General features: G+C 39.9%; 2 protein-coding genes across 2 annotated transcripts; one reads left to right on the top strand and one right to left on the bottom strand.

Annotated features, from left to right (window-relative positions):
- Positions 1-1,420: 1,420 nt before the first annotated feature.
- On the top strand, positions 1,421-10,079 carry LOC140941539 (uncharacterized). Its single transcript, XM_073390550.1, has 9 exons — positions 1,421-1,541; positions 2,522-2,688; positions 3,685-3,732; positions 4,120-4,300; positions 4,670-4,817; positions 6,533-6,626; positions 7,369-7,568; positions 8,638-8,789; positions 9,410-10,079. Exons 1-9 carry the CDS (start codon positions 1,456-1,458, stop codon positions 10,011-10,013), a joined length of 1,680 nt encoding a protein of 559 aa, XP_073246651.1. The 5' UTR covers positions 1,421-1,455; the 3' UTR covers positions 10,014-10,079.
- A 1,179-nt stretch (positions 10,080-11,258) lies between these two features.
- LOC140940666 (glycerophosphodiester phosphodiesterase 1-like) lies at positions 11,259-19,151 on the bottom strand. Its single transcript, XM_073389653.1, has 5 exons — positions 18,698-19,151; positions 15,803-15,914; positions 14,819-14,908; positions 14,018-14,232; positions 11,259-12,213 (listed from the first exon to the last, which is right to left on the bottom strand). Exons 1-5 carry the CDS (start codon positions 19,126-19,128, stop codon positions 12,063-12,065), a joined length of 999 nt encoding a protein of 332 aa, XP_073245754.1. The 5' UTR covers positions 19,129-19,151; the 3' UTR covers positions 11,259-12,062.
- Positions 19,152-20,047: the final 896 nt, after the last annotated feature.

Here is a 20,047-nt window from a genome sequence, read left to right as displayed (position 1 = left end):
TCAAGGTTAGAGGGCGTCTTAACGGACCCGAAAGAACACAAGACCCTTGTGAGGTCTTGAATTCCGTATGGAAAAAAAATTGGGGCGTTGAGCTTCTGTGATCTCTTTAGACAAGTTTAAGAGGGCGGAAAGCAGCGCTTCATAGTTCTCTGCTGGTCTGTTTTCTTTCCCAAGAAGCGTTCTAACGTCTCTCAGTGAATAGGTGAGTCATCAGTTCATTGCATTTTCGTCCGGTCTAAGTCGTCTTGCTGTGCATTCCTTTCAGTTACTGAAATAACAAAATTCGTTTTGCTTCATTTACTAGGCTAATTACTAGTTATCATTTGTTGTGACTGCGATTGAAATTTGAAAATTACATGAAAAGCTATTGAACGCTTGAGTGATCTGATGCGATCCTACCACCTGTTGGTTCACCTGAGGTCGCTACGCCCCAGAGCAACTAACAAATTCGTTCCCACTCTGTTACACCTTACAGCCTTCTTGTTTATTTAACTCGCAAGGGGAAACAGATCCGTCACTATGTTCTTAGGGCATTTCGAAAAATCTCTCGCTTTTCCATACATGAAGAGCTGTTTAAAAGAATGGGCAAACTATCTCCCATGTGGGCGAAATGGAATGTGGCTCGTACCTGCATTGATATGTCTTGGCCTAGTGACTTATCCGTAAACATTTTGCCAAATAAAGAATATTTTAAAAGATCAGTTTATTTATCATAGGAAGCAACTGTATAATTCCTTTTGTTTTGACCTTTAAATGCATAATAATTACCAAAATAGGACTAAAATACCAAGTCATTGATTTCCTAAGAGCAAGGTCATTTGTATTGTATTAATAGCCTTTGTTATATAAACCTTTGAGAGCTGTGCCACTGAGCTACGGGGATTTCACGGTCACACCAACAACTGAAGTTTTGTTCTTTTTTTCATTTATCTATTTGGAAAATAACATATACCGACCTATTTGTTTCCCACATAGCTGACTTTTAAGCGCGGAAGTATGAGCTAAATTCGTCCACTTTTGGTCTTGATAGCCGTAACAAGATACAAAACCACAAGCAAACTCAGTTGAAAAGACAAATTATTGATTCTTCTCTGCGACGTTTATTAGCATGTAACAATTTGTCAATCGACATTTCTGGGTTCCTCAAATACCCGATCATTGAATTTGAAAATAGCCTGGGTAGCAAGCGTTTCCGCGCCAGTTGATCAAGAATTAAAGTTGGGACGGGAGCAAAAAAGAGGAATATCCCGCTCGGAAACGCTTTCTAAGCAGGCTGATTTGGAAAGGTTTCGGGTAAAGGGAGAAACCCACCGTGCTCTCCTAGGTTCTTTTCTCTTTCTTTTTTTCTTTTTACCTTCTTATTTTTTTATCTTTCTTTTTCCGTCTTATTTATATTGTTGATTTGTTTTCCTTATCCTGCAGCCACAATTCCCTTAAACAAACACCAGGAATAAAATGGGAGGTGCTATCTACAAGGATGCTCCAGCCATTAAATACGAGGAACGTAACATTTACCTAAACTCTATTCAAACTCTTGGCAGGTATTTAACACCATCCCGCCTTAACTACTCTTGCCTCTTCTACCCTCCCCCGCCATCACACACACAGTAGCTTGCCGGATAGGCGTTATTGCGTTATTTGTTAGCGATTTTCAGGAGAGCTAATGCAAGAGCGAGGGGAACGTGGAGCGAGAGGCAGGCACGCCAGATTATTTTGAAAATCATGAACGCCTGTTTACCCACCTGTGCAGAAGTTCTTTTTGTGCCGTCACACAATCCTCCGTCACACGTAGGTAGACTATAAGTGGTCGCTCATTTTCCTCAGGAATAGAAATGCGAGCGTAATACGAGTGCGCGCGTGAAAATTGTCACCCGGGAGGAAGGTGATATGGGGAGGGAGGAAAGCATTTTCTCTCCTTCCCGCGCTCGCGTATATTTCGCTTGCTCAAATAACGCTATAATCTATACTGTGTACGAGGCGCCAAGAGATGAGGCTGCTTAAGGCCCTGAAACTGAATCTGAATCTGCTTCTGGCGCACCTAAAAGCCGAATAAAGGAAAACGAACTGTTCGTCAAAGGCTCTTTTGCAGGATGAAACAAAAAGCTTACAATGACGTGCTGAAAAAACTTTCCAGCCGAAGTGTTGCATAGAGTAACAATATATCAAATTTGACCGGAAATAACACCAAATTCCGCAAGGAAGCCGGCACTACCAACTCTGAGGTATGGCCAGTACTTTACGCATGAAGACAGCCGTATAACCCAGGCAGTGCATGGTTGCACAGACTCTCGTCCCCAGCGCCCGTCGTTGGGTGGCTTTTGGAAAAAGAATGGGCTGCACATGGCTGCTTCTGTCTGGTTGATATTGCTGTGCGCATGTGTAAAATACAGCTGGTAGCGTGTGGTTGTTTACCATTAACAATGGCAAACCGGTCAGATCACGGTTTGGACAAACAGTGAGAAAAACCAGGTCTGGTAAGTTTCATAACGGAATTATATTAACCAAGCGCTTTCCTTCCCAGGCTTCCACCAACGCGACCAGTCACCCTTCATCAAAAGGCGCTGTTCATCCTTTGGTTATCGGTGATTCTTATTTGGTCTTGTCTGAAGTGCAAACGTTACATTTCCATGTGGCGTGATAAATACGGCACCAAAAAAGAAGGGGACGAAGTAGAAACAGCAACGAAAGGTGAAGGTAGAGGCGTACAGGGGCCAATTGCAAACATTTAAGACTTTTATGAGACTTCTCTGAGCGGAGACCGGGTGTGGATAACGTGTATTAATTCATTTGATCTGGGCAAGAAGTATTTTTCCAAGGTTACTTCTGTGGTCAAATGTTTTTACCTTTGTTTATCCATTTATTTTTGAAAATATTTTCTCTATTCATGTTTGTTTGCAGGATATTTGTGAAATCAACCAACCTGGGAAAAAAATTGTATTTTATAATTTAAAACCTTACTGTTTCGCATAGTACAAAACCACGAGCGGTCGACCCTTTTTCCTCAGCCGGGCCAAGCGCGGTGATTGAAAAAGTAAAATAATGTAAGAAGGAGAGATCGAGGCGGAAAGAGAGAGAGAGAGAGAGCTGGAGTTCCTTACGCGTGCTCTCGATCTACTGCGACTCAAAGAAAATCGCTTACTTGCATTAGTAGGTAACGGCATGGGTAGAGTTCGGAACTTTCTTTAGAAGAGAAAAATTTGTGCAACTGTCATTTCCGTTAAAATCAACCTCGTTCCCAGGGTTCTCTTTCTCTGGTCCCTACGGAGCAAGAGAGGAAGGGGTAAGAGAGAAGCCTGGGAACGAGGTTGGGTTAAAATGTATATTCAATTGTATATCCTGGATCAGAGAAGCACTGGCCAATAAGGCTACAGAGATCGATCACGTGTGAGCTCTTTTATTTGGCAGTCCTACACAGTGTAGGAGCTCGTGACACCTATGCTCTAACTATTCTTGGTTTGCAAGCACGTGACAAGGCGGTCATGTTGATGTTCAATACAATAAATACTTTAATAAACGCTTTGCATGAAAGTGGAGTTAAGATCCTGGAGGAGAGGAATGCCTTTATCCTTGATCTCCAACATGGTGGCCATGACGTACGTCACGTGCAAACCAGCAAAGAAAGGTGCTTTCTTTACTCCATTCCTTATCATTAAAAATAAAATATTTTGTCTTTTGTTTCTTTAGAAAAGGACAATGTGTTAATATCTTTATATCCAGTTACCAAGCATGAACGTAAGTAAAACGCCTTTTTTCATATACTAACAACCTGTTCAAATTGGATGAATGACACTCACAGATGTGTATGCTATTCTAAATTAACCGTTCTGTCCTACTTCTCTCTGCACAGAAAAGTTTACCTTAACAAATTTACATTAATTATAATACATTAATTTGTAATTTTTTTTTTTGCTTTGCTGCCTCAGTATTTTTTCGAATACTTGTGTTTGCCTCTCAGTTTTTCCTTCATTTCTTGGCTGATTTTCCCAACTTTTTTCGTAGGGTTTCTCTCGTTTTTGTTTCACATAGTGCACTGAAAAAGACTCAGCAGAAACTTTTTCCTTCCCTATTTCCATAGAGTATATAAACTCAGCTGTTGTTGCTTACTTTTTTTTATTTTAGCCTCGGTATCACGTTTTGGCCGAGGGGACGCGACGGAAGAGAGCACTGGCACGAGAAGTGTATTTGAAAAACTTCTAGAAACTGATCCTGATCAGCCATCATTTGAAGAGTTTTTAACCAAAGCTGTCATCTTCGGAGCCATCATGCTTTACTTTTGGCTGTGTGATTATCAGCATGTATGGTAAGAATCTCAAATTACAGGATATAAGAGTTAATTAAGAGACAATTCATCATGACATGTGCTAAAATCCGAAACACGACAGTGGCAGATCTAGGGGAAGGGCCCGGGGGGCCCCTCCCCATTATTTTTAGACCAAACTGAGCCCCGAAGGACCGAAAAAATTTTTTTTGAGACCGTCCCCCACTCCCCCCTTCCCCCTATCTCAGGGTCTGGATGAACGCCAGTTAATAATATGTATTTTTTTTACAGTTAGTGTGATGCCTCACCGGCTTTACTAACTCAATAAAGGAAAAGTTACATTTTCATACCGCTCAAGGAAACGGGTCCAGTCACCAAACCCAACCTAAAATTTACAAACTTTTATTCTAGGCCGAAGACAAACAAACAGTACTCAAGAGACATATTTGTGTTCCTCTTCGCTTTGTTGGTGATCGTAGCTGCAGTTTACACAACTCGCAAGACACCCGAAAAACTTGTCAACAGAGATCAGACAGAAGAATGGAAAGGATGGATGCAGGTACAGTTACGGAAATGAATCTCTCATTGGGGCCAGAAACGAAACCTTTTTCAAACTGATATCACAGCAGCGTTGCACCGAAATTCTTGGGTGAGCCTGCCGCTATCGACAGAGACTCAGCGTATAGTCGTACCCAGTTGTGTGTCTATTCGGCGAATCCAAAAACGGATTTTTGATCCTAGATTTACCAGATTTCGCGGTCGAAAGGAACGTGAAATCCGAAATTGGATTTGTAACCTTGGTAACCTTTCGCCAACGCGTGCAATTATGCACGACAGCCTCTCAAAAAATGACGTGTTTCTACAGTTTGACAAATTATGCGATTATACCGTGCAGAATTTAGCGGTCGGCAGTTCGAATAGCGACGATGGAACATACAAAACAGACAAAGAAAGAAGCACATCAAAAATTGAAAATTATCTAAAGGATGTCGGCCAGTTTGATCCAGTTCCATAGCTCAGATTTTTTTACGTAACACGATCGAGTGCCTGTCGCGTCTACAAGCGAGTTTGTAGTTAGATAGCAGTTCATTTGTTACTACTTATTTCTGATTTCAAGCAATCTTTAGAGACAAATGGTTAGTATATGGATATTTTAAAGTACCAGGAACAATCTTCTAATGTTTTCAGATGTTTTGTGGCAAATGACAGCAACGAGGAAACTCTACGGCCTCTATGGGAATACTTCAACTAGAAATACCGCTGGATCATCTGACTAATTTCGGATCCACTGTGGATGGAACTGCGTAGATCACTAATCCGTTAATCTGGATTTGGATTCTTCGGATTTCCAGTCCAATGAATCCTTTTTCAAAAAGGATTCACCAGATCAAAAATCCGGATTTGGATTTGCCGAAAGGAACGCGAAATCCGTTCTTAGATCTAAAATCCGTTTTTGGATTCACCGAAAGGAACACACCCTCAGGGACCGCGGAGGGGGAGGAGCTGGTAGGGCCGCGGCCCCACCACTTTTTTGCGCCCCCGCCCCCACTTTTGGAAAATCACATACTATGATTTTATTCCTTTTTTCGATTTTCAATATGAAAAAATTATTTTCAATTGTCAGCCCTCCCACTTTTCACCCTGTTCCGCGGTCCCTGGCCCTATATATCTGTCTGGCACACGTTAGCGAGCGTAACTTCAATCGCTACCGTTGACTTTTGGCGTCAACATCGAGGATCAGACAGGGCCGAACGTCAGCCCTTCCTTTAAGGCCTTCCTTTACATTTTTCAGAATATAATTTTGTGTTATTATAATTGGAACCAGAATTAGAGGCTCGAAAATACTTTATAAGCGCAAGTTGCACGTTCCCAGGCAAGAAAACTTTGCTTCCTGAAATTTGACTTAACAGCAACCCTGGGGTTAAAATTAACCGTTCTTTCAAGGAACCGCGCACCGACTCCGCGCTCTTAGTTTTGGTTTAGCCCCTGTTTTGCTTCCCTTTACTGCTCCGTTGCAGTTACGTCTTTTGTTTTTCCTGCAGTGAGAAACTTTCTTGTTCTCTGTTTTTAGCTAGGATTTGCAGATAGGAATCGTAACCAGCTACAATTTGTAACATGCAAGCCGACTGAAGAACATTATTTTGATATCTTGCCAAAACTAAAAAAGGTTTATATATAAGACCCACAAATGAGGCCAGATGCATTCATTAAAATTCGCTTTTCATTAACTCTATTTTTAATTTTTTAATTTTGGATTGTTTCATTTGTTTTCAGGTTCAGTTTGTTTGGTATCACTATTTCGATGCCCACGAGGTGTTTAATTCCATCAGATGCTATATCGCTGCTTATGTTTGGATGACAGGATTTGGTAAGAAAACTGAGATATTTCCTTAACCTTAAAAAATAATTTGATAAACAATTACAAACTTGTGTATTTTCTTTGGCCTAATAAAGGACCGTAAAGATTAGTCTTTTGGATATGGAAACGATACAACACCCGGTATCCGTTATATAGTCAACTCTCTATACACCTTGTAGATCGGCACTAACTGTACGTCTTAAAGAGATGTCCGTCTTATAGAGGGTCAAATAAAGGGGGTAAAGAAAGGCAAGGACCCCCAGGGGGGTACTCTCTATGATGACCTATACGGGGAGGCTCCGCTCGAAAGGAGTATCTTTTTCAGGCTTCAGGTATATGAAAGGGTACAGATTTCACTGGTTGAAGTATATACAGGGGTAGGGAAATCTGTCATTTGGGTCTGTGAAAGAGCTCAATTGCAAAAGGGCTAACAGATGAATTTTATGGGTCTATAAAGTGGGGAAAACTTTTTTTTGTGATTGATTGCTATTAAAAAGACAGTGCATTTACAGCAGTTAAAAGGGATGCAAAGTTCTAAACTAGGTATGTGAAAGGGGTACCATTTGTCAGTAGAAGGTATACAAATGGGGTACCTTTTCTTGAAAAATGATATATAAAAGGGTAAGGGGTTGGCCCTCGGGGCGGAGCCTCCTCGTGTAAACATTTGTGAGTACCCCTCCTGGGGCAAGGACCAACTCTAGGTGTCCGCCTTACAGACGTTACCAAAGAGATTTTTTTATTTCCTTGCTAGGCAACTTTTCCTACTTCTGGATAAAGAAAGACTACTCACTTTTCCGTCTACTACGAATGATGTTCCGTCTTAACTTCCTTGTTGTCATGGTGATGGCAGTCACTAGAAACGAGTTTGTCCGGTATTACGTGTGTGCTATGCACACCTATTGGTTTATCACAGTTTACGTCATGTTGGCAGTGTTCAAGTCACGCAACGAGGTAAATAATTTTCTGGCATGATTACAGTGTAGCGGTAACATCCACTAAAAATGTTGACCCTTTCAAGTCCAAAACGACGCTACAAGTAGGTGGAATAATAATTTCTTACAATATCTCTCTCGTTTTTAGATTTATTGTTCTAGTCACATAATTTCTCCTCAAAATCATGAAAGTACACATGTCGTATCTATTCGATCAAGCGCCCTGGGCGCCTTGAAACGTTTGGACCTTGAGAAAAGGGCGCCAACCTCGTCCCCAGGGCTTTTCCGTTAAAAAATGGAAAGGGAAAGCCCTGGGGACGAGGCTGAATGGGCACTTCTTAAATTTTCGGCAAAAGTAATTTTATTTTGCAACAAAACGTGAAGATGTTTCAAAGCAGAATTATAACTATTCATTGAAAGTTTCTGTAAAATACTAAGAAAACTACTTGGTCTTCAGAAAGTCTCTTAGTGGAACTTAGCTATTTCAATCTCATTGGCGACAGTTTGGTGGGGGCCCTTTAGTAGAGGGTGGGCGCTTATTCGAGGCTGGGCGCTAAATCGAATAAATACGGTACATACACGCACGTACACATTTCAAGACATCTAGAGCACGAGTGGATCGTAATTCTTTTCTCAAGACAGAAGCATGGGGTTATATGCTTCTACTCAAGGTTACAGTATAGATCAAGCAAAATTCTAGAGCAAGCGTCCCTTAGTATATCTCCTCACCTCGCGGGTGGCAGTTTCCCGCGGGACTCTACTCGTAGTTTACTAGTCAAGAATAGCATTCTAACTTTGAATTTCTAAAGCTGTTATAATAATTTTAAATTCTGCCCCTTAGAGTTCGGAATAGTGCGTCAAAATTTGCCTTGTAATCATTTACGTTGAACAGGTCCTACAACACCTTTTATCATAGTTGAAGGTATTGTCAAAAACTAATCCTGAATTAAATAACTAACCCAAACTGATTGTACGTCTTAAGGGCGAGGAAGATGTTATCTCTGTATATTATAAATGTATGAGAATATGAAAGCGAGAGATAAAGCTTCAACTAAATCATGTTATTTTTAACCTACTGTTATTTTCAGAATCGCTATTTCATGGCTGCTAAATTTGCCGTCTATCTGGTGGTCAACGCCTTAATATTCGACATTCCTGGAGCTCCCTATGTGGTATTCTGGCCATTCCAGTTCATATTGAACGTTAGAGGCAACTTACAATACTGGGTCTACAGATCAACGTAAGAAGCTAGTGTTGCTATTTACTTTTGATTTTCCCTTTCAGATTTTGTCTCCCCTTGATTTCACCTTCCACTGAGCTTTAACTGGTTTAGAGAAACGTACTGTAAATTCTGCACTTTGACCTAAGCCAGTTACTTCGCTTATTTGCCTTTTTATGATTTGAGTTGTATAGCAGGGACCACATGAACCCTTGTTTGAAGGTTGATATGTTTTTGGTGAAAAGGAAGACGGACGTCGCGTCGATGATGTCACATAGATATATAAACAAGTAATAACCAAGGGTTACAAAGTGATGACGACAACGATCGAAGGTCAAAACGCTTCTGCTCCAGCTTTTTGTGCTTTGCGTGAGTTTCACGTAACATATGGTCAAAACACGCATGACCAGATTACGAGTGATACAAGGTCCAAACGCGCGTGATCAAAGTGCATTCCATACATTCTTAGTGGAAGTCCAAACGAATGCTGGTTACATACATGTGACGCATGCGTAATAAAGAACTTAGAGATTAGGGTCGCGGGCTCCTTTTGTCGCCCGCAATAACATGCACAAGGAAGCTCATTAGTGTGCACAGAATCGAAAAGAGGATGCTAAAATCACTTCTCTTGTATTTCTTAGGCTTGATCATTGGGCCACTTGGGTGGGAATGTTATGTGCGTACAACTACCCGTACATTGATCGGTTTCTTCATTTCTTGGACAAGAAACATGAAAACAGACGAACGGCGCAGGTAGCCATTCTGCTGAAAATCTGGATCACAGTCGCACTGTTTGGCGTCTTGGTGATGTGGTTCCACTTTGTTTTAATGCAAGAGCGAGAGTACTACAAAATAATACATCCTTATACATCGTGGATCGCTATTCTTATTTATCTGTGGTTCAGAAATCTTCATCCTTCCTTTCGATCCCACTATCTTGGTTTGTTCAGCTGGCTGGGGAAAATCACTCTCGAGACCTACTTATCACAGATTCATATCTACATGATTGGGAATGCACAAAAAATACTTATTTACTTACCGAGATATCCCATGCTGAACTTCATGTTAGCCACCGTGATTTATGTGGCGGTTTCGTACGTTCTTTTTCATCAAACTTTATTTTTTAACACTTACATTTTTCCTAAGAATATGGCCATTATTTGCAAAAATCTTATAGTGGGTACAGTATGGTTAGGACTTTGTTATTTACTTTCTTTTATTTTCAATATCGTAGGGATCTGGTAATTTTTAAGCGCGCTATTAAATAGAACGAAAGTATTTCACTTGCTTTTTCATCACCCTTGATCATTGCAGCCCAATAAAGAAATAGAGGATAATGGTTGGTTTGCTCTTATTAGATGATGCAGGAAAACCACGTTCTAATAATTTCGAAAACTCTCTTCATGCGTCAGATGTAAGCGTGTATTGTTAACTCACGATGTGGCGGCCACTATCCAGTTTGCTCTGGCGGGGGCAGGGCATCTTGTCCTTGCGGCATGAGTCCTCGCGGCTGCTCAGCTATTTTTGGGCGCACGGGTAGTGATGACGCACTTGCGTCCCTCCAATCTAGCCCAAGTTCAATTTCCAGAAGTGACGCCACACTAACCACATTATGGGGGTAGGTTAAGTTAGTTATTGGTCGCGCACTTTTTCTCTGGGTACTCCAACCTCAGCAGAGATCTGAGGACAAGTTTCTTTAGAGCTTCAGTTGAATCTGTTCTATTGTACGGGTCGGCGAGTTGGACATTGACCACTGCACTGGAAAAACAATTTCATGGCTGCTACACAAGGCTCCTACGTGCTGCTCTAAACGTAAGCTGTAGAGATCATATATCTAACAAGGAACTCTACGGAGCCCTGCCTCCAACTTCAACAAGTCTCCAGATACGTCGGCTGTAGTTTAGTGGCCACTGATGGAAAAACAAGAAAAAGACTGTTGGCCAGCTACTTCCTTGGGAATCAAAACAAGGCAGACGCTCAAGGGGGCGCCCAGCAACAACACTCATCGACCAACTAGAGAGTGATACCAGTCTTACGAGGCAGGATCTTGTATTTGTCATGGCCAACAGACGGGAATGGGACAGACTTATAAAATTGGTACGGGCGCGCCCGATGGAAACAGACACACTCATGTCTCCCTAAATTAATAAATCTAAATTCCCATTCGAGCCGGACTGTTGGACGGAGAACAACATAATTGATGTGCGACCATACTATAAAGTTAATATTAATTTTATTCATTTGACATGTGCCCAGTGCAAGTTTTTCCTTGTTTATTACAACAACTTACTGCATCTGTTACGGGGAATGCGATCATCCACGATTTAGCAATACCATAGAAATAAAACACTTCGAAGAGAGTTTTGGAAACTGTTTAAAACACTCACAGCACGTGTTTCATCATTCTAAAAATTTTGCACATTATTTAAATAATCCTGATCAAACATTTTAGTTTTAATTATCAATATCTTAAATTTTTAACTGTCAAAAAACTGTCAAAACGTCCACCTAACGCCACAAACGTTCCTCTGCTCGCAAATGAAATTCCCGACATCGCAAAAGGAGGAAAATGAAATCTCATGCAGCCACATACTTCCGTCATTCAAGCAAAACATAGGTCTAAAAGAAATTGGTAAGCCCATATAGGGCAAAATAATGGCACCCTTAAAAGAGTAACCTTTTTGATATCATTAATGTCTTCACGACATTTAGTTTCACCTTAACACAATTCTATAACTCCCATATAATATAAGAATTATGTTTTAGCACACAAAAACGCCCTAACATATACAGCTATTTCGAGAAAGGTTGTCGGACAAAATGTGCACGCGACAATCCCTAAACGTAAACTGATCAATACACTGTTCCTGACTCTGTAGCTGTCGAACCTACTTTTGTTGCTTTCTTTTAGCACTCGCAAACATACTTCCCTGGCCTCTCGTGTCATTCTTTCAAACTTCTTATAACAGTGAATTCAAAACCACCCTCTGGCAAATGGGACAACCTGTGTAATGAACTGGGAGTGAGCCGAAAGTTCTATTTTCGGTTTGACTATTCAGTCATAGTATACGGAGAAACGTGATCTACAGAATTTGGTTTGAATTTTTTCCTATAACCCAGAAGGAACAAAAGCTCATGAACTAGAATTAGATTCCTTCAACCAGCAACACTAGGCAATGACTTAACCTAGATTTTTAAAAATTTGTGAAAAAAAAAAAAAACAACAACAACAACAATAACAACAACTAAAGAAAGAAGAGATAGAAATGGTAACATTAAAATATATCAGGGCCCTTATGCTGCAGCCTGCTCTGAATCCCATTTCACAGAGTCTGTCATAATTGGACACTTGAGCACTTCAGTGAAGTATCTTTTTTCAACTGGGCTGTTAACTGTCCATAAAACAACACTAATTCCTTTGTCTCGCCATTCCTTTACATATTCCCTAAAAGAAAAGAACAAAGAGACTATGAGCAAAGGCGGAAATCATAATATTTTAACTTTTCAAAGGGTTTAATATAAGAAATTTATAAGGAGATCAAATTCTTTCAACAAATGAATATAGTGCCCAGCTCTAAGTCTTATACAATAAGTAAGGTGTCCATAGTGACGAAGCTGGTCAGTCAGTAAGTCGCCATGGGTTGCAAGATGCTCTATTTTCCAAGATTGCCTGTTATTTAATATGCCAAAAATGCATTTGAGTGTCAATGTATTAAGCTTGGAATTACTAATTTAAGACACCATCAGGTGTCATTTTGTGTGGTCATTTGAGTCATGCAAAGTTCTAGCTGTTTAAAAGGCAAATGCAGAACCGTCATTTCTTTAAGACCCTGAGTACTGGATCAGCCCTGGGAATCAAAACCTGCTACCTGCCACTTTCGCAGTCAAAAACTCTACTGACTGAGCTAATCCTGTTGAAATACTTCACTGTGACAAACAACATCAGTCCCTCTTATTTCACTCTTGAAGAAATTCATTAGGCTAGTAAGTTCAATAATCTATTCAAATGTTCTTAAAGTATAGCCCGACAGAAAAATCCTGATGATGCTGACAGTTTCAATGACTGACAGCCATCTTTATCAAAACTAAAAATGTCACAGGTGTCAGCAGCCCTAAATTAATAATTTGTGACAAATCTGCAAAGTCACCACCAGGGGGGAGGGACGGGCTCCACAGAGTGACTTTACGCGTTTGTTGCAATTAACACCTTCAGAAACCTATTTAGGGCTACTGTAACCTGTGAAGTTTTTAGTTTTGATAAAGATGGCTGTCAGTCATCAAAACTGTCAGCATCATTAGGATGCCCTCTTATTTCAACCTGGACATACATATGTTCCATCACAGTTTGCAGGGTGGAATGCCCTTCATACCAAGACAGCTTCAGACAATTATTGTGCGGGTGATTATTGTCGGGGGATGATGCGGGTCTAAGAAGGCCTCGTAGGATTAATTGGAAAAATAATAAACAAACAAATAACAATGGAACCTATCACTTAAACAAAAGAGTTGTGATATATAGCCATCCAATGAAATATGAGGTTTGAATGAACTATGACACTAGTTACTGGAAATCCAGGGTGCCCAGCCACAAGTTCCCCCGCAGGCCTTTGGCATGGATGAGGCAAGATCTGGAATCAACTCACCAAAGGAATGAGCCAGTAAGAATCAATCTTGTTCAATGGTGGATAGTTTCCCAGTTACATGTATTTTATGTTTTATTTTGGTTTAAAATCTAGATGAGGCAAGCAGCTTTTCCTAATGTCTCTCACTAGCTACAGCCTTGAGTTTAGTGCAAAAATCGAGATTTCCCAGTGTCAGCCTGATGCAACAAACTCTACAGTGGAAGTCCTTTTAATCACTGCATGATTGATAGCCAGCTTAACAATACCCTACTATTGCAGGCATGCTAGCAGAACATAACAACCAGGTATGCACACCTCAAAGCTTCTGGAGACCTTCTGAATCTGACAGCCAGTCAATCAGAACAAGAAGGGCTGATCACCTTTGAGAAATTCATCCAAGGCTTGGACACAGAGTTAGCCTACATAGCAAGCATTTTCCTGCGAGTTTGTTGAGAAAGTTGGGACAACAGCAACAAAAAGAGGTATGAAGAAAAGGACACCGAACCATGAATTATCATGGAGTGTTTTCCAGACTTGTGATGTTTGCAGACAAGCATGATTATAACTCATAATAACTCAACTGGAAACACTTGCTATGTAGGGCAAAACAGACTAGACTGTCAATACCTGGAAAGATGAGCTGTGTGTGAGAGAAATACACCCACTCCTAGAAAATCATAAACCCATGAATGGAGGTGTAATTCCCATATTCTGTCTAACCATGGAGCGAAAACTTGCTTCCACCAATCTTTGTATCTCGACGGGCCATCATAGTCTGTGTTGGATATAAAATTCTTACGCCATGTGAGGGCAGTGAGAATGTTTGGATCAGCTCTTCGAATCTGTTGGTAAAGAAGAAAATTAGGTAATGAATTTTTTCCTAGGAGAACAAGAAACACTCTTAACATAAAGTACAAGATAGAAAAACATCAATATCCTGTCAAGGAAACTACTTGAGGGACAAGACAATCTCCTTGCATACAACAACAACAGCAACAACTTTATTAACAGCAAAGAAATTCATAATGCGTATTATATACACTACATACATTTTAGCAAAAGCTATTTGAGGAAGGCAGTGTGGGGACACACCATACATGTAATAACACATTTTAAGATATTTTAAATATTATATAAAGGAGATTTAAAAATATGAGGAAAAAGACATAACTAAAATAATATTACAAATAATGCAAATAAATAAATATGTCAATAAGTAAAGAAATAAAGGAATGGCGATATTTATTTTCATTTTTTTACTTCTCTTGGAAATATTTTTCATAATTTGCATTTTGCTCCACATTTTTTCTTTTCATGCTTTTATTTAATCACCTCTAACCCATTTAAAGAAAACAATAATGGGTTGTTGAAATCTCAGATTTTTTTTAAAAAAATGTTGAGTTTACATTACATAAATAAATTTCTTACCTGGAAAATTACATTGGGGTAGAATGAACACACCATGGCTTTATCATACAACTGATGACTGGCAAATACATTTTTTAGCACACTTGCAGCCTGGCTCAGTTAAAAAGACAACCGCTTATCAGTAACTATAGTGGTAATTATTCTATTTTGATTAAACATGATCAAAATAATTGCAAAAGCCTTATTTACGGGTGGTGAATGGTACCTTGAAAGACACGGGTCTTGGAAAATTTTAACAGGATCTCGAAATCTCGGAAGCGTTTTTGATAAGTCTCGAAGTCTCGTTTTTGCATGGTTTGTTTTTACTTTTTTTGAGTCTCGAAAAAACTTTTTACCGAAGAGTCTCGGGCTCGGATTTCTAACTAGGGTCTCGGCATCGCGGCGAGTCTCGGATTTTACCATTTGCCACCCCTTTATTTCAGCAAATCTGTCATCAATCTTTATCTGGCAAAAACGAAGAAAAAGCTATTATATTTTAGCATGATAATATGGAATCTTTCCAAACTGGGTGGGAAAAGATAACTGGATTGAGTTACTGGAAGGTTTGAAAAACTGGGGTAAAAAAAGACTGTTTTCATTTGAGCAGCACTTCCTTTCCAGGAGAATCAATCTTTACCTCGCACATTTTGCTCTGCAAGCAGTCTTGATGTTTCTGATCAAAAATTAGCCTGTGCCAGGCTCTTGGTGCATATGCTACATGTCAAATTAAATTCAGGTATATATTTTTTGACCTGGGTTAATTCTCAATCTCCTTTGTCTTCTAGCCCATGAATTAGGGATAGGAGACAAAGAGGAGATTGAGAATCAACCTAGCTTAAAAATTTTTAACCTAAATGAAATTTTGACCTATAACACATATAAGCAAAAATATCAGGCATGCGGTGAAAAGGGGAGCCAAGTGACAAATGTTGGGAAGAGAGAAGGTGAGAACCTGTACAAATCTTTTTTTAACACCTCAGTCAAATAATAAATATTATTACTTACTTTACTAGCTTGTTTTGCAGCTTTGACATCAATGTACATTTGCAAACCAAGGCCAATACAGAGATCAATTACTTCTTGAAGATGTGGGATACGTTCATTGGGAAACCTTTCCCTGTATGGAATATTGAAAAGGGCATTGAATTGTAAATATAAAATAAAAAATTCAAAAGTCCCTTTTGAAGTTTAGAGACCCTCCCGTTAAGAAAACATTAATTTTATGAACACTTTTGAGCACATATACATAAGTGCGCCCAAGGGGGAACTCCCTATAATAGCCCAAATGGGAAGGCTCCCCCAAAAAGGGTACCTTTTACAGGCTTCAGGATATTACTACGTGAAAGGGTAAGGATTTCACTTGTTGAAGTATATGAAAGGGTAGGAAAATTCGTCATTACGGTTGGTAAAAAGGACCGAAAGGGCTACCAGATGCATTTTATGGCTGTAAAAAAGTTAAGAAAATGTTCTGGTTTTGTGATTTATCCATATATTATACAGTGCATTTACAGAAGTTAAAAGGGATGCAAAGTTCGAAACTAGGTATGTGAAAGGGGTGTCATTAATTTTGTCAACAGAAGGTATATGAAAGGGGTACCTTTCCCCTAAAAAAATGGTATATAAAAGGGTAAAAATTGTATAGAGTACTGTCCTCCCCCCCCCACAAGAAAAGGGCTCACTTTTCCTCACCATTGTCAACAAGTTATATTCAGTTAATGCAGGGCTCAAAATAAATTTGTGACTGTTGCCGGCCATGCATGTTCACTGTCCAAAGAAAGGTTAGCTTTAAGTCATGTCTCTGGAGAGAGTACTTTAACATAAGGAAACTTAACAAGTTTAATGATTAAAAGTGACAGAAAATATTGCTCCAGAAAGTAGCAAAATTTTAATACAGACCTCTGTATGGTGGACCGAGGCATGTATACAAATGCTGTAAAATTTTGGGATTTTGTGGAGTTACATAGGTCTTTGATAGTTTTCAACAAATAAGGTTCAAACTTTGCATCTTGACTAACTCAAAGGCGTTCTTTTTAGCCGTGTTGACCGACTTTTTGCAAACTGGTCCCAGTCACACGTTGAAAAAACTGTCCAAGGGCATATTTTCAGGAGTTCTTTCAAGCACGCCCTCTTTCATTTCCTACCACATTCCTGAATGGCAATCTCATGCAAAAATCGGATTTGGCAAGATCTTGCCTTTGGCTTTGTCAGCAAGAGATCTAGAGATCTGGATATGAGACTATTGTTTTGCTACAGAAGACTAGCAAATTTAGCGGAGATATTGTGATGTCCAATAAGATCTGTGCATGCTGTTGTCGCTTTGTCTTCGCTATTATCTGCCTAACACACACCCACCATGGATCCCAGTGTTCAAGGCCACCTGTAAACAACAGTCACAACTACACTTACAGTTTCACTCGTAAGTACCAACTCTTACTAAAGTGCAGACATTCTCGGTGCGTGGCAGGTATTTTGCTTTGAAAAGTTCAACAATCAACTTTTATCAGTAGAAAGTAGAAGCTGGTCGGTCAAATGAAACAGTTCATCACCTAGCATGCGAAAGCAGCTGTTTCTCCTGACTCCTCGCCGAGGAGGAACATCTGCGACTCAGCAACAGAAATCCCATACTGACGACATAAAATCTGTCTGGAATCCGGTCAGAAGCGCTGATTGGTTGACGGAGTAGTTACATTGTTTTAGCTACTGTGTACAAATGACAGACAAAATACAAAAGGGTACAAAGGTCAAATGTAAACGCTATGAATCTATAACAGAACAGTCAATATGTCTGGAATATATTCTGCTCTAGAAGAAGCATTTGAGTTTTGCTGGAGCTCGTTTGCAGATGAACACAACACTTTACCAAAATCGACCAGGAGAAATGTAAAATTGAACAAATTTGCATTTTGAACCCCATGACTACAGGATTTATTGCGTAAACATTGATTTACGTCATCAGTATGCAGGGCTTGAAATGATGGCTGGTCAATGGACAATGTCTACACTGATTGGGGAGTTGACCAGTCAACCTTGGGATCGTATTGAAAATGAAATAAATTAAAATTGTTTGTAATGAGTCGCTGTGTATTGCGTAGCCTGCGAGAGCATCCGGTTTTTTCGGCTCAAGTTTCTAGTTTCACCCAGCGGGTGAATTTCTAGGCTCCTTGACCTCATGAAGCCCTCTTTTGACTTTAGAAATATACAGCACGCAAAGAAAGTAGTGTCCAAAGACCTGGGGCTACTGGATTTTGCTATTGCGCGAGGAATTTTGTTCTTAACTTGCCCGACGGGCAACTGACGTTTTTTGAGGAATTCAACTTATGGAAGAACTGTGAAATCAATTCTGCTCATCATAAAGTTTTTGGGGCTAGTTGAAATGATGTTTGGGCTAGTATATGCTAGCTTCAGCTTGCCCAAATGGCAAGCTGTAAAAATGACTTTCTTTGCACCCTGAATATATAAACAGCAGTTTTGGTTCATGGGCCCTTGCTTTGAGTTATTTGTCTTATAAATTTGACCAGCCAGAAACTACACGTGACCGAGCTAGAGTGTATTTGGCCGTTCATCATGTCCGGAGACCTTTCCAGAAATTATTTTGAGCCCTGTCAGTATGGAATTTCTGTTGCTAAGTCGCAGACGTTCCTTCTCGCGAAACACCCCCAGCGGCAAGGAGCGGGGAGAAACGGCTGGGCAGGTTACCCATACCCCACCCACTTCCGATGCGGCAACAATACAGTGCCGGCCTCACGCAACACAGCAACAATAATTAGAATGCATAATGGCTGAAGAATGCGAAACCCTTTCCATTTCTGGATACAACAATGAAACACAAAATGGACCCCAAATCCATTTTAAATCAAATTAAATTGGATTAAGCTTAATAGCTAAAGACGATGCGTTTACCTAAGAGGATGCTTAGCAGATGCGTCCAGTCGTCTGACCTGGTCGTAAGAGAAGTCAGAAACTTTTCCCGTCCCATCTGTCGTCCGATCCACGGTTGAGTCATGAATTATTACTGGAACGCCATCTTTAGTGAAGTCTAAATCGAATTCAACTCCTGTTGCTCCATTTTCTTTGGCTAATTTAAACGCGGCAATTGTGTTTTCTGGAGCTTCTAATCCACCTCCTCGATGCCCGACAATTATTGGAGAATGTCTTGTCAAAACTCCTCTTTTAAGAAAGCATTTCACTGTGTAAGGTGTTGGGCGAGGAAAACGAAGCATTCGGTACAGAATTAACGTCAAAACTCCCACGAATAGAAGAAGAATTGTGAAATAAATGTGAAGCCCATAGGAAACTGCTGTCAGCACCATTTCTACTATCATTACAAACATACTGGGGACTGGGAAGGAATCCTCAAATATCGCTGCTCATTTCTTGGAAACAAAAGCGGTTCATCTGCTAAATTCTGCTGGAGAGGGAATTATTATTAATTATTTGTGCGCAGAATCTTTATGGGATAAAATTACTTCTTTGCGGTTTTAAACAAATTTTTAAATAAAATAAAATATTTATATGTTGTTTAATTTCTTGTGTGTGCATGAAAAAAGAGTTTGACATTTCGTGCAGTATATATCAAGGACAGGGCGAGATTCGCCACCGACGCCGCGAAAATCAAATGGCACATAGTCATGGCAAAAAAAACTGTAATAGAAAAAAAACAGGCTGTCAAAGGATTTGTAATGTGAACTATGGTACGTGCTGCGACAGGAATCGAAGGTGCGAAAAGGAATTGATCCCGACATTGGCATTGGCACTGGCATCGCCGAAAACCTGAAAAGCAATGGGAAGGTAGGGATCAGACACCCAGGGCAAACAGAGTCCTAAAGTGATGAAGTCATAAAAATCAAATTTGTAAAATTATGAGATTTGTCAAGATATTCTGAAAGAACAACCTCTAAGAGGTCTACTTGCCAAAAATGAACATTTCGGGGCAAATTGTCTCTGAGATATCATAGCCCAGTTTAATATGCTCTGATGACTCCATACAAATCCCTCTAAATTTGACTTGGGTCTAAACGTTCCTTGCTGGTGGGAAAATTAAGCATTTTGGGTTTGGAGAAGCTGAGAGCAAGATTTCCAAACTAGCTGATGGAGCAAGCGTGACTCACAAGACTTAAACATGTAGGTATTTTTTCTCCTTGATATTTTGTTTTTCTTTCCAATTACAGCAAAGGAAAGTAAAAATAATTTTCCTTCCTTATGTTGGGCTTTTCGCAGACCTTGTAGGAAATGTTTTTTGGTGAAGATGAA

Source organism: Porites lutea, chromosome 6, assembly GCF_958299795.1.
Source record: "Porites lutea chromosome 6, jaPorLute2.1, whole genome shotgun sequence".
NCBI classification, from domain to species: Eukaryota; Metazoa; Cnidaria; class Anthozoa; order Scleractinia; family Poritidae; genus Porites; species Porites lutea.
Note: the sequence above shows the minus strand (reverse complement) of the source record. Positions and strands in the feature narration are given on the sequence as shown.

Bases quoted from the DNA above. Each gene is read 5' to 3' on its own strand.
- LOC140940666 (XM_073389653.1), bottom strand. From the start codon at position 19,128: ATGTTTGTAATGATAGTAGAAATGGTGCTGACAGCAGTTTCCTATGGG. The intron at 15,915-18,697 runs GTAAACGCATCG...TATTCCATACAG, and splicing joins TCTGCTAAGCATCCTCTTAG to GGAAAGGTTTCCCAATGAAC. The intron at 14,909-15,802 runs GTAAGTAATAAT...TAACTGAGCCAG, and splicing joins CTGCAAAACAAGCTAGTAAA to GCTGCAAGTGTGCTAAAAAA.
- LOC140941539 (XM_073390550.1), top strand. From the start codon at position 1,456: ATGGGAGGTGCTATCTACAAGGATGCTCCAGCCATTAAATACGAGGAA. The intron at 3,733-4,119 runs GTAAGTAAAACG...TTTTTATTTTAG, and splicing joins TCCAGTTACCAAGCATGAAC to CCTCGGTATCACGTTTTGGC. The intron at 4,818-6,532 runs GTACAGTTACGG...ATTTGTTTTCAG, and splicing joins AATGGAAAGGATGGATGCAG to GTTCAGTTTGTTTGGTATCA.